An 11,952-nucleotide genomic window follows, 5' to 3' on the forward strand; every position below is an offset into this window, starting at 1 on the left:
GTCTGCATTTGTGATCGGAGAAATTACAAACAACAAGCGCTACTCTACACTGCTCAAAACTTGCGTTTGAATCGTCTGTGGCAAATTCTTTAAATATGAAAACTTACTTACAGTCTGTGAGTCAGAACAGCCGGCATTGTATTCTACTCTGCCAGGAAACAGTCCTCCATAAAATGTGCTGCACACATCTGAATATTTGGGTTGAACTTGTTCTGGAACAGTGTTGTAAATAAAACTTAACCACTGATTTTTAGTTCTGTCCTCTTTTGGAAGGCCAAACAAAGTAGTTTCGATTTCACAGCAAAACACGGTGAAAGCCGATCCGGCGATCCACAACGCGAAGTTGATGCATTTCCTCAGCGACCAGCACGGATCAGCTCCAGGCATGACGACGCGGATATCATCCTCTTTTGGAAGACCAAACAAAGTAGTTTTGCTTTTACAACGAAGAATAATTCATATTTAAACTAAACTGCAGATCTCATGTTATGAGAAATTTTTTTAGCGAGAACAATGATCAAATTGCACACTTACTTCAATATTATGGCGGACACTGCTGGATTCGGTGGAATGGTCCATTGTCCGGTTTAAATAATAGCTACTGTACAACCGCAGCTGCACTGAGGTGTTGATGTGGTGTGAAGGCATCTCCACAACATTATGAAAAATACCACTGTATTTGAAGGATACAACTTGAAAAAAAAAAAAAAACGGTAAGATTTGCGTTTCTTTTTTGAAATACTTTGTCAGTGATGCGCCGAGTCATACAATTCTGTTTACACTGCAATACATATAGGCTTATCTGTTTCCACTAAAAATAGCTAAAAGATGTTCACCTCATCAGCAAAACTGCATAAATTTAATTTGATTTGAATTGTCTAAAACATTCTGGATGATTTTGGCAATAAAAATTATTTTGGCACAAATGGCATTTAGTCCGTATCTCATATTTCCTTAACGTCTTGTACCTTTAACGTTAAACATGGTGTCACGTGGATGGGAATATGCATGGAAATGATATACAGATAAGGTTATGCATAGTAGAATTTGGCGTTGTAAGCTCCATATATGGTTATTTCGGGGAGGAGACGGGGTGGAGATGCACGTACGCACAATCTTTCCCTGACTGGGATTTATAAAGGGATTTTTGCGCAGGTTCTGGCGTACGCATGGTTTTATAAATCTGAAAACTTTTGTGCGTACGTACACTTTTAGGATGAAATCTACGGAGAGTTTTATGCATGAGACCCCAGCACTTGCCAATATAAACCAGTTTGGAAATGGCTAGCTTGTCTGAGCTAGATTTGCATTTTTTAGCTTGGAAACATAAGAATGAGATTTCTAAAGCAACATTTTTAATTTGACAGAATCTGTATTTTTAGTAATTTGTTGGTCTCAAAAAACACTGGGTTCAGACTACTTAATTTTTTTTAAAGAGCCAAAAGTATTTTGTTTAGCAGCAGACAACCAATTGTAAAGTGCCTCAATTCCTGGCTAATTAATTATTCAGGAGCTTTGTGCAGTTACAGTAAGGTTCATATGCTGAGCTTGTATTTTTGTTGTTGTTGTATTTGCTTTGTTTTTGTTGGGTGTTTCAGAAGTTGATTTACATTGTGACACTTTCACCATTCGACAAGCAGTTATTTCAGAGTTTTTCAAACTAATATGCAATTCAAATTAATATGCAAATAAGAACATAAGGAAATTATTCTGAAACATTGTTCAGAATCTTCAGGACCTGACTTTAGACCTGAATTTTGAAACCTAACTACCCACGACTAATTACTCTCCCAGGGTGAACTATGTAAAACATGTTACAAGATAACCCAGGATTATATAAACTCAGGGTTTGGAATTACACCAGCTTTACAGTTTCAAGTGTGGGAAAAGCCCATCTTTTGTTTATTTTGATGTTGTCTTGTCAATTTTTGTGGGAAAAAAAACCTGCATAAAATCTTCCTTACGTGGTCTCCCTATATATGGCCTCCTGCTCGTCCTTCATTTAGACCGACCCTCATTTTTGGCGTAGTTTCTTTATTAACATGCTGACTGATGTGGCAATGAGATGTCTGGCTCTCACACAAGACACATTGGCTTGAGTTCAGCTGCCTTCCCATCATGCAAAATAGGAGGTCTAAGATAACCACCCCGAACCACCTGCTGCTTTCTACCACGGCCCGGCATTAGACAGCAGACCCAGGGGCTGGAGAGAGAGGAGGACTGCACTTTAAATTAACTATGTCTGTGAAGTGAGCCTGTGGCATTTTACAGGGCTTTGTGTGTGCAGTTTGTAACAAATCCCTTTATCCAGCGAGTTCCCTTAAGGAATAAATCAAACGTTTCTTTTTTAGCCCCTCGATTTGTGACCTTGTAAGGCTGTGTGTGTAGTTCCCAAAAGAGGTTTTAGTGGGACGACGGTGCTTTGTATGGCCTTCTGGTTCCTGGCTGGTGCTGTAGATGTTGACTTTAGGATGATAAGTGGGGTTGGGATGAGCATATCACCAGCTGTGTTGTATCTAGTCAGTGGGCAGAATAAGATCCAGTTTCCTGACGTTGCACAATCGTCAAAACCTGATGTGACCTTCCTTTCGTTCACAATGGATTGCAAGTTTATATGTGAAGGTAGAACATCCCTGCATTGCATCATAAAGAATTTACTCTTCACCCTTAGATGATAAATACATAAGCTAAGCCTCATTTAGGATAAAAAATTATAAAAAAAAAAATATGCAAGAGTGTATTGTCAGAGGTAGAGATGTCCATTTTGGTCATTTTGACTACTTTGAGCCCTGAATTCAAATTGGACTGGCCAATATATCATCAAAACTTTAGAAGTGAATTGTTTTGAAGCTGAAAAAACTGTTTAAAGTAGGAATGCATGATATATCAGTGCCACTTTGGCTATTGGGTAAAACTTTTAGATTTTTATTTATTAATTCAAAATAACAATGTTGGATATTATTCATTCTAATTTCCCCTATTTTTACATTTAGATTACCTTTATCGTCATCTAATGCTCACTTGAAGTTAATCTTACAATCTTTAGTAAATCTCAAAAATGAATAACTGATTTCATACTATGCATTATAATGTTGTGATTGTCAAATTCACTTGTGGATTTTATAATGTGTGATTTTAGAGTTTTTTTTATCAATCAATTAATTAATTAATGAATTTTTAAATTGGATTATGTAGGATAATAATGTCCATTTATTTTATTTTATTTATAGGAACTAGTTGCTGGATTTTATGGCAAATAATAAGATGAACTGTGGTTCGTCACCTAATATGTTGTTTCTTTGCCAGATCATGCGCTCTTAGAGTGTTTAGTATTTGTTAAGTACAATCTCCTCCAGATGTTGATATATAGCCTATATAGTGAGGGTGATGAATCTCATACTGCTGTTATTATTATGTTCACTCAGACAAAGTATTCATAACGGGGTGGTGGGTAGAGGAATAGTTGTGGAGTGATGTTGTGGGAACAGAAGGATACCCCGGAATCCCTGTACCCAAGAGAGCCATGCATGGCCTCTGGCCGAGGCTGGAAAACACAGCTGCCACTGTCTGTCCAGTGTGTCCGGCACAACTGACGTATGGTAATTAGACCAGTGCTGACACATCTAAGATATTAGATTAGACTGAGGTGGATTCATACGCTTATATGTGACCGTATATCATGTCATTATGGTCCTGCTGACTGTGAATATGAAGAGCTGAATCTCAGTTCTCAGTCATTTCAGACCAGCTGTAAGTGTTTCATGTGGTTGATAATGTTTTTTCCCACAATCTGGGCTGATGGAATTCGTTCAGGCCAAAGTCAGTTCACTTGGTTGCCATCTTAGTAACACCCTAGAATCTTGTTTCTCGTCATGCAAATACAGCTCTTATCTATGCCTTCCAGGATTTACATTTTGTCAGTTCATGCATTCAAACCTATGACCTTGGCATTGTTAGCACCATGATCTAATGTTTGAGCTACAGGAATGCTTGAAACAATGTAATCACGCATACATCGATGATATGATTCATCCTGCTTCTTCTGCACCAAATCAAACTGTATTTTCCAGGCTGGTTAAACTAATTTCTAGCAAAAAAAGCAATATCTCTATTTTACCTGAAAGTTAAGACTTCCATTCTGGCACCACCATTATTTTATTTTATTTTATTTTATTTTTCATTCATTCATTCATTCATTCATTCATTCATTCATTCATTCATTCCTTCATTCTATTTTATTTTTTATTTATTTATTTATTTATTTTTTACATGAAGAATGATGCTCAAACACAAGAACCTGATTCTGTTGATATCAAAGCTTTTATTACCCACAGTGCAGGTTAACATAAAATAACTTCTACATTCATAAATGATCTCTTCAGTTAAATAAACATTGTATATAGGATTGAAAGAAAATATTCTGCTTTTTTAAGATTAATTAACCATGAACATTGTTATGCTTAAGCTGACCAACATTTTTTAGTAGCATGGATGGATGTTGATCTAGAAACATGTCTTGCTTGTGTAAATCAAATTATATATGAGTTTTGGGTTTGTTTAGATGATGTTTTAGAACAATGATGGTCAGTGTGTTAGGTCAGTCAGTCAGATTCTGTTTCTTCTGGCACAAGTCCGTACACCTTTAATGGGTCTGAGCTCCAAAACCCCCCATCACACAGTCTTGAGATAAGTATTGTTGTGTGAACTACACGAGGAGTGTTTCTCTCCCGTGCGCAACAGCAGTTTCCCACCTGGTCTATCCACCCCCTTCGTTTTCCTCAAAGTCTTGTGTTAACCAGCGCTCCGCCCCGCTGGTGTGCCGCTGTCCCTTTAATTAGCACAAAGTTGAAAAGAACCCCCCGACCCACTTTGGCAACGTTTGTCCTGTAGTTTCTCTCCACTTTTCCCCCTCCCCTGTGGAGTCACTTTAAAGGGGACCTTCTTTCTCGTTCTCTCTCACTTCAAACAAAAGTCTTCCTGTCTGCCTTTGATAATTGGCCAAATTGGTCCCTGGCCTGGGGTGAGGAAATCAAGCTGTTTTTAATGTGAGATGAGTAGGCGTTGGGTGGGGGTGAAGGTGGTCCGCTTGGCCCAAGAGTCCCAACAATGGGTCCCTGATGGTAGGCCGTATGGGTATGAGCACAATGAAGTCCTGTTGTCTTGGAGTAAGAGGTTTGGTAATGGTGTGTGAACCACCCTGAGTTTTAAGACCTTTTTAAAGGTGTTGTGTTTTCCAGGTCAAGTACTTTGACCTCCAAGGTCAAATTTAAAGACCATTTGAAATCGTATAGGTTTGTCGGTAGGCAAAGTGTTCACACCTCTCCATATGTTAACACCTTTGAATGCACGTTTATCACAAAGACCCTCATTACTCAAGGTCTGTGGTTTTATAACATCACTCAGAATAGTCATGTCTGTTGAATTCCCTCTGGCTGTGATGCTTGTAGTAGTAAAGTTCGCTCAGTTTTTTTTAAATTTGTCATTTTTAACGAAGCCTCCACTCGGGATGCTGATCTTGGCCGGAGGTTTTAAAACATCTGCAGTGACTCATTCATCAGTGAGTCACATTTCCAGTGTATATTCCCCATTGGTGAGTTAGTTTAGTATCTTGAATAAACAGTAATGCAATCAATCAGTATTATAAACTTGCACAACTCACTATACATAGAGATTCTGAAAGGGGATTTTTGCAGCGATGCCATAGAAGAACCTATTTTGGTTCCCTCGAGAACCTTTCGGTAAACAGTTCAAGGAATAGTTCACCCAAAAATGAAAATTTGCTGAAATTTTACTCTCCCTCAGGACCTCCAAGATGCAACGAGTTTGTTTCTTCATCAGAACAGATTAAGAGAAACTTTGCATTACATCACTTGCTCTTCAATGGATCCTGTGCAGTGAATGGGTGCCGTCAGAATGAGAGTCCAAACAGCTGATAAAAACATCACAATAATCCACTAGTAATCCTCATGACTCCAGCCCATCAATTAACATCTTGTGAAGCAAGATGCAGCATTTTTTTATCTTCAAACAGTTGCTTTCAGCTAAAATGAGTCCTCTAGCCATAATATTGCTTGTATGTTTATATCTGGTTATGATCGGCCGCTTTGAATGCTCAAGCTCTTTAAAGTTGGGTGGATTCTGATTGGCTGTCAGTGTTTTTATTGTTCATCAGCTGGAAAAACTGGTTCTGAAAGTGATTCCAACAACATCGTTCCTCTGTGTCATTATCATTATAGTGATGGTGTGGACTTCCTTCTTCTCATAGGATTAACAATTATTAAAAACTTTACTGTTATCATCCTTGGTGTGAACGTGCCTTAACTAATGAACTCTATTGCCCCCCTTTTATAGAAGTGTTTCACTTTGCTTTGCTGTCTATGGGACTGATCCAGTTGAGATCCATGGAGATTACATAAGAAGTTATTTGTAGTGACATTAGCTCAGTTTGTTGCATTCCTATTTATAATTTGCTTGCCTTCACATCTTTTCACAGCTGGAGACCCAGAGCCAGAAGATGTAAATCCCTGTTACTCTGGAAATCATGACTGTGACACAACTGCACAGTGTGTGCCGGGCGAGGGACAGCTGTTTTCGTGCCAATGCGCCACAGGTTACAGAGGAGACGGTCGCAACTGTTATGGTAAGAGAAGTTATATGGAAATATCTCCCTGCACAAACACACACACTTGAGCTGTAAATCCAATTCCAGGTCCTTGACACTCTGTTTAATAAGTCGAGGGTCTGGAAAACTTCGGGAATAACCCAAAACCTTCGCCTTCCTTCATTAGAGCCATGCATCTGCGTAACATCAACATTGCAGGTCGTTCAGAAGTGGGATCATCATCACCACTGTAGTACATTAGCACGACCAGACGTTTCCTATCCAGTGAGTCAGACGCAAAGTAGAGGAAACCCTCAGTGAATCATGAACGTGCCCAGGGGTCTTTCCCCTCATCTTCTTCCTCCCACTGTTACCAAGCCAAACAGCAGAAAGACTAAACACTCTTTAGGTGGAATGTGGGAGATCTGTGGGCTTGCAGTGAGTCTGGGGAAGAATTGTAAGCGAAGACACATTGCTATGGCGTTTCTGTTTGAGCTGCACACGCAGAGGCCACATCCTCAGCTTTAAGCTAGTCGGGGGGCTCAGACCACCTGATATTTCCTCTTTTGAACAGGGTGGAGAGCAAATCGCACCTCCCCTCCAGAAAACTCCCTATGTACACATACAGATGTGCGTTTTTTTTTCTTGAGACCCTTATTCCAGATGATATTTGACATAGAGACGTAATGATGTCTGATTTGAGATCAAATTGTGTTTTTGAGTCGATTCTGATTTAGTGATTTGGTTGAACTGATTCACAAAGCAAAAGAAAGCTTGTAGCTGTTGTTCGGCTGCATAAATAACTTTTGAAAGACTGATCACAAATAGAATGTATTGCCATCTTATTAAAACTTAAGCTGTCATATTTCTAACTTGACAGGTAATCTTGACTTGACAACTACAGCAGTGCATATTTGCATAATATCAGAAACGAGATGAATGATTCAAAATCATTTAAACAGTTTCTTAAAAAGTTGTCCATGCTTTATTTTTTAATAAAGCTTATTTGCATGAGCTTATTTTCTCAGCCGTCACATCGCTGAACACACCATTTTGAATAAAAAAATCATTTTTTACAAGTAAAACTGCAAGCTGGAAAGAATATTGTGGAGTAATTAATTCTAATACTAAAATAATTTTTCTAAATATTTTTGTTATTTTGGTAACAATTTTTGGTTGTTGTTGTTGTTGTTAAAAATTCCCTGATGCAACCTAATTGGAAACCCCACGCTAAACAGCAATTTTACTACAACAATTACAATTTTTAAATACATTTTATTTGATTTAGTTAATTGTTCATTTTAACTGGTTGGTTGGAACAAATTGATTCAAATTTGACAATTACATTTTTTTTGTGCATAATTCTTTTATGTTTATAAAGCTCATTTGCATAAAGTTGCACTTTTCTCAGCATTGTTACATCACTGGACATGCCCATAAAACAAAAAAATAATTATTTTCTCATGGGAAATGAATGACTTATTGCTGCTTTATCTCTGTAAATCAGTATATATGTGTATTTTATTACCAGTAAAACTGGAAAGTTGGAAAGAATATTTCAGAATAAGTTATATTAATGTAATTATTATTATTAATATTGGGAGCAATTGTTTATTTTGTAACCACATTCATTTGATTTGATTCAGTGAATCAGTTCTTTTAGAAGTGTTTCTTTGGAACAAAACATCCAAACAAAACAATTCATCAGAATGAATTGGATTTCCCTGTGCGGCTGTGTGAGTGTGTATGTGTGTGTTTTCAGGCATGTTCCTATTAGAGGATCATTTTATCACCTGTCTGAACTCTTCACTCTAGAGCAGATAATAAGGGGGTCAAGGAAAGAGAGCAGAGCAAAATCAAGAGAGAGAGGGGGACCGTGTATTCCTTACCCTCCCTGTAATTAGCAATGATCAAAACCAGGTGTCCTGCTGACCAGCTCTTAACCCACCCAGAGCCTCAGGCCTGTTCCCACGCACTGCGACAGGGACGACATCCCTCGCTATCTTCCTCTGTCATCACAAACGGCAGGATCGAGGCATGTTTTATCTCTCCAGCACCTGAATGACATGCTTGCCGCACACCAAGGCACCTCTTATAGCCTTTTAGACACCCAGAGTCCAAAACAATGAATCTTGTAGTGTGATTGGTTAACATTAGAGCATTATGGGTTGTAATTGAGCAGTTGTTCTCTCTCTGTAGATGTGGATGAGTGTGCAGAAGGTCTGAGCTCCTGTGGTGCTCATTCTTACTGTGTGAACCTGCCTGGAAGCCATCGCTGTCAGTGTGAGAGCGGATTTGAGTTTGGATTTGACGGTCGGACATGCCAGGGTAAGAAACATCTTCATTTCCTGTGCAGTCTGTGATTCGACACAACTCGTGTATAACCAAACTTGTGTATTCCACACATTAGATATTTTTATTTATCATTCAGAGGCAAATGTATATTTAATGCTTAACAGGAATTGGGCGGCTTTGAATGAAAAAAAAACGTCATGTCATGCAATTATTCATATAAATTACTATGAAAATTAAACTCCCAGCCAAAGTAATTAATTAATTATTCATTTAAATTATTTATTTATTTGTTACTTTACTTATTTACATTATTGTATATTTTGTTTTCATTTTTCATTTTATTATACTTATTGCCACAAGTCTAAGGCCAAAAGTTGTGTGTGTTCATATCTTAAAGAAAACAGTCAATCGCATTGTTTGCAACTGTATACAATATAAACTACTTCTGAAAAATACAGTATTTTTATTCATAGAAAATCCATATAACATACTATTCATCATTATTTATTCATATCATTATTTATTTAGACTGACAGGATTTAAAAAAAAAAAAAAAAAACTTTTTCTACCTAAAGTTTGTGGTCAGTAAAATTTTCTTTTATTCTATAATTGATGCTTTTATTCAGCAAGGATGCATTAAATTGTGCAAACGTGACAGTAAAGACATTTATAAAGTTGCAAAAGATTTCAAATACATTTAGTTTTTTTTTTTTTTTTACTTTCTATTCATCAAAGAATAGATCATGGTTCCCACAAAAACATTAAGCATCACAACTGTTTTCAACATTGAAAATAATAAGAAAACCACAATGAGTACTAGCTGCAGTAATTTATTCACAAAAATTACATTTTAAAATATATTAAAACAGAAAACAGTTCTTTTAAATTGTAATAATTTTTCACAATATTACTGTTTTCACTGCATTTTTGTTCAAATAAATGCAACCTTGGCCAGCAACACAAATGAATGATAGTGTAACTTTTTTTCCAATATAAAACTGGATGTTGCTTGTGGCATTAAATGTGCATAATGTGACAACAATTTGGCATCTTACTGTTTTGAATGTTTATTGCTATATACTCTACTGTGCACTATTTCACATAATGTATTGCACAGCATGCAGCATATGTTAGCTTCTAAGAACACAGTCAGCAGTTTATATGTGACTCAGTCTGAGTTACTTTCTGTCATTGGGATGTGATGTGTTGCCGAGGTTAAATGTTGGTAAAACACAGGCTCATTCTCTCAGCTGAATGCTGTAGGTGAAGGGTTTGCAGTGCGGAGAGAGGCATGGGTAACTAGAGACGCTGGGGAAGGGAGGGTATTTTGAAACAATGACCCAATGTCCTTGCTCAGGGAATGTGCGTAGGAGACGCGCAGCTGAAGAACACAAGGGGGTCAGAGGACAGTTAACTCTTCTCCTTCCTGTTCAGCGCGCTCTGGTCTTTGACGGGATAGTGGGAGTTTGGAGCCTTCAGGCAACAGCTAGAATGACTCAGACTAACATCCTGAGAAGCGCTGTTTGTTGAGTTCTAGAGTGAGTGCTGTGTTTTGTGGTTTGTGCAGATGTGGACGAGTGTCGTGACCAGCCGTGCCACACCCAGGCCTTGTGCTCAAACAGTCCAGGATCTTTCCAGTGCCAGTGCCAACCGGGATACCATGGAGATGGTTTCCAGTGCCACCTTCACAATGGTAGTTGTTTGTAGCTATTTGGATTTTTAACATTGTTTTATTCAAGTAATGTCCCAAATTCTACACTGCAAAAAATGTTTTTCTTACTTAGATTTTTGTCTTGTTTCCAGTCAAAATATCTAGAAATTCTTAAATCAAGAAGGATTTTCTAGACAAGTAAAAATTATTGTCTTGTTTTCAGAAAAAAAAAGTCCAAATTAAGTGAGTTTTTGCTTAGAACAAGTAAAATAATCTGCCAATGGGGTAAGCAAAATAATCTTATCTCAAACAGAAAACATGATTATTTTGCTTACCCCATTGGCAAATTATTTAGCTTGTTTCAAGCAAAAACTCACTTAATTTTAAATAGATTTTTTCTGAAAACAAGACAATAATTTTTACTTGTTTAGAAAATCCTTCTTGATTTAAGAAGTTTTAGATATCTTGGCTGGAAACGACAAAAAAAACTAAATAAGAAAAGCATTTTTTGCAGTGTATAATATCTGGTTCATTTGCATTATAGGTCGCCCCAAGACCCAGTGTGAGCAGCACAGAGACAGTCTTCGTAGCAGAGATGGTGATGTTCCTCTGATAGGAGCCTTCATCCCTCAGTGTGATGAGGAGGGTCAGTACAGGCCGCAGCAGTGCCACGGGTCCACAGGTCACTGCTGGTGTGTGGACAGTAGAGGACAGGAGAGAGCGGGAACCAGAACTCCACCTGGAGCCCCAACAATAAACTGTGACGAGCCAGGTAAGAAATAGGCCTCCCTCAATAGGTCATCTGTCCTATTCTATATAATATTTCATTTTTAAAATTAATTAATTGTTATGGGATCTGTTATAGAGCGGTAGCAGTTGCTCTTTTTGTTGGAATATCTCCAAACTCTAGATGCTTTGCAAATTTTAGATGCTGTTATTTTAACAATTTATATACTTTTTTAGCATTTATTAACATTTTAACATAGCTTTTATTTTTATTATTTCAGTTTAAATATTGTCATTATTTTAGTGCAAGTTTTAGTGATTTTCATATGTGCATTTGTCATTTTTATAACTTTTTTAAATATATCTATTAATTTAAATGTATTTATTTTTATTTAAGTTTTTGCAATTTTAGTACTTCAACTCATCAAAATTTCTGTTAGTGGCCAAGGCAACATTTCTGATTTTAATTTTAAAGAGTTTTAAGTTTACATTTTTCATTTAATATTTGGTTTTATTTTAGTTAGAGGAGGTTGAATGTCATCAGAACCACCAGAAACATCAAAAACTCTGTAACTTTATTGAAGTAACTTTATGGCTGAGATTTTTGTACTCAGGGGTGTGATGAGAGAATAACAAACTCTTTTCTATCCCAAGTGCATCCAGCGCGTCCCACGACCCT

At 37.3% G+C, this 11,952-nt stretch overlaps 1 protein-coding gene across 1 annotated transcript in view; it reads left to right on the forward strand.

Annotated features, from left to right (window-relative positions):
* LOC107693139 (nidogen-2-like) overlaps positions 1–11,952 on the forward strand; it is a 41,009-nt gene that overhangs the window by 17,113 nt on the left and 11,944 nt on the right. Inside the window, exons 9-12 of the mRNA XM_016492406.1 lie at positions 6,494–6,640; positions 8,801–8,929; positions 10,464–10,589; positions 11,092–11,319. Coding sequence (XP_016347892.1) covers positions 6,494–6,640; positions 8,801–8,929; positions 10,464–10,589; positions 11,092–11,319 — 630 coding nt within the window. The remainder of the gene's footprint in view (positions 1–6,493; positions 6,641–8,800; positions 8,930–10,463; positions 10,590–11,091; positions 11,320–11,952) is intronic.

The sequence above is a fragment of the Sinocyclocheilus anshuiensis genome, unplaced genomic scaffold, assembly GCF_001515605.1.
Source record: "Sinocyclocheilus anshuiensis isolate Anshui unplaced genomic scaffold, SAMN03320099.WGS_v1.1 scaffold222, whole genome shotgun sequence".
NCBI classification, from domain to species: domain Eukaryota; kingdom Metazoa; phylum Chordata; class Actinopteri; order Cypriniformes; family Cyprinidae; genus Sinocyclocheilus; species Sinocyclocheilus anshuiensis.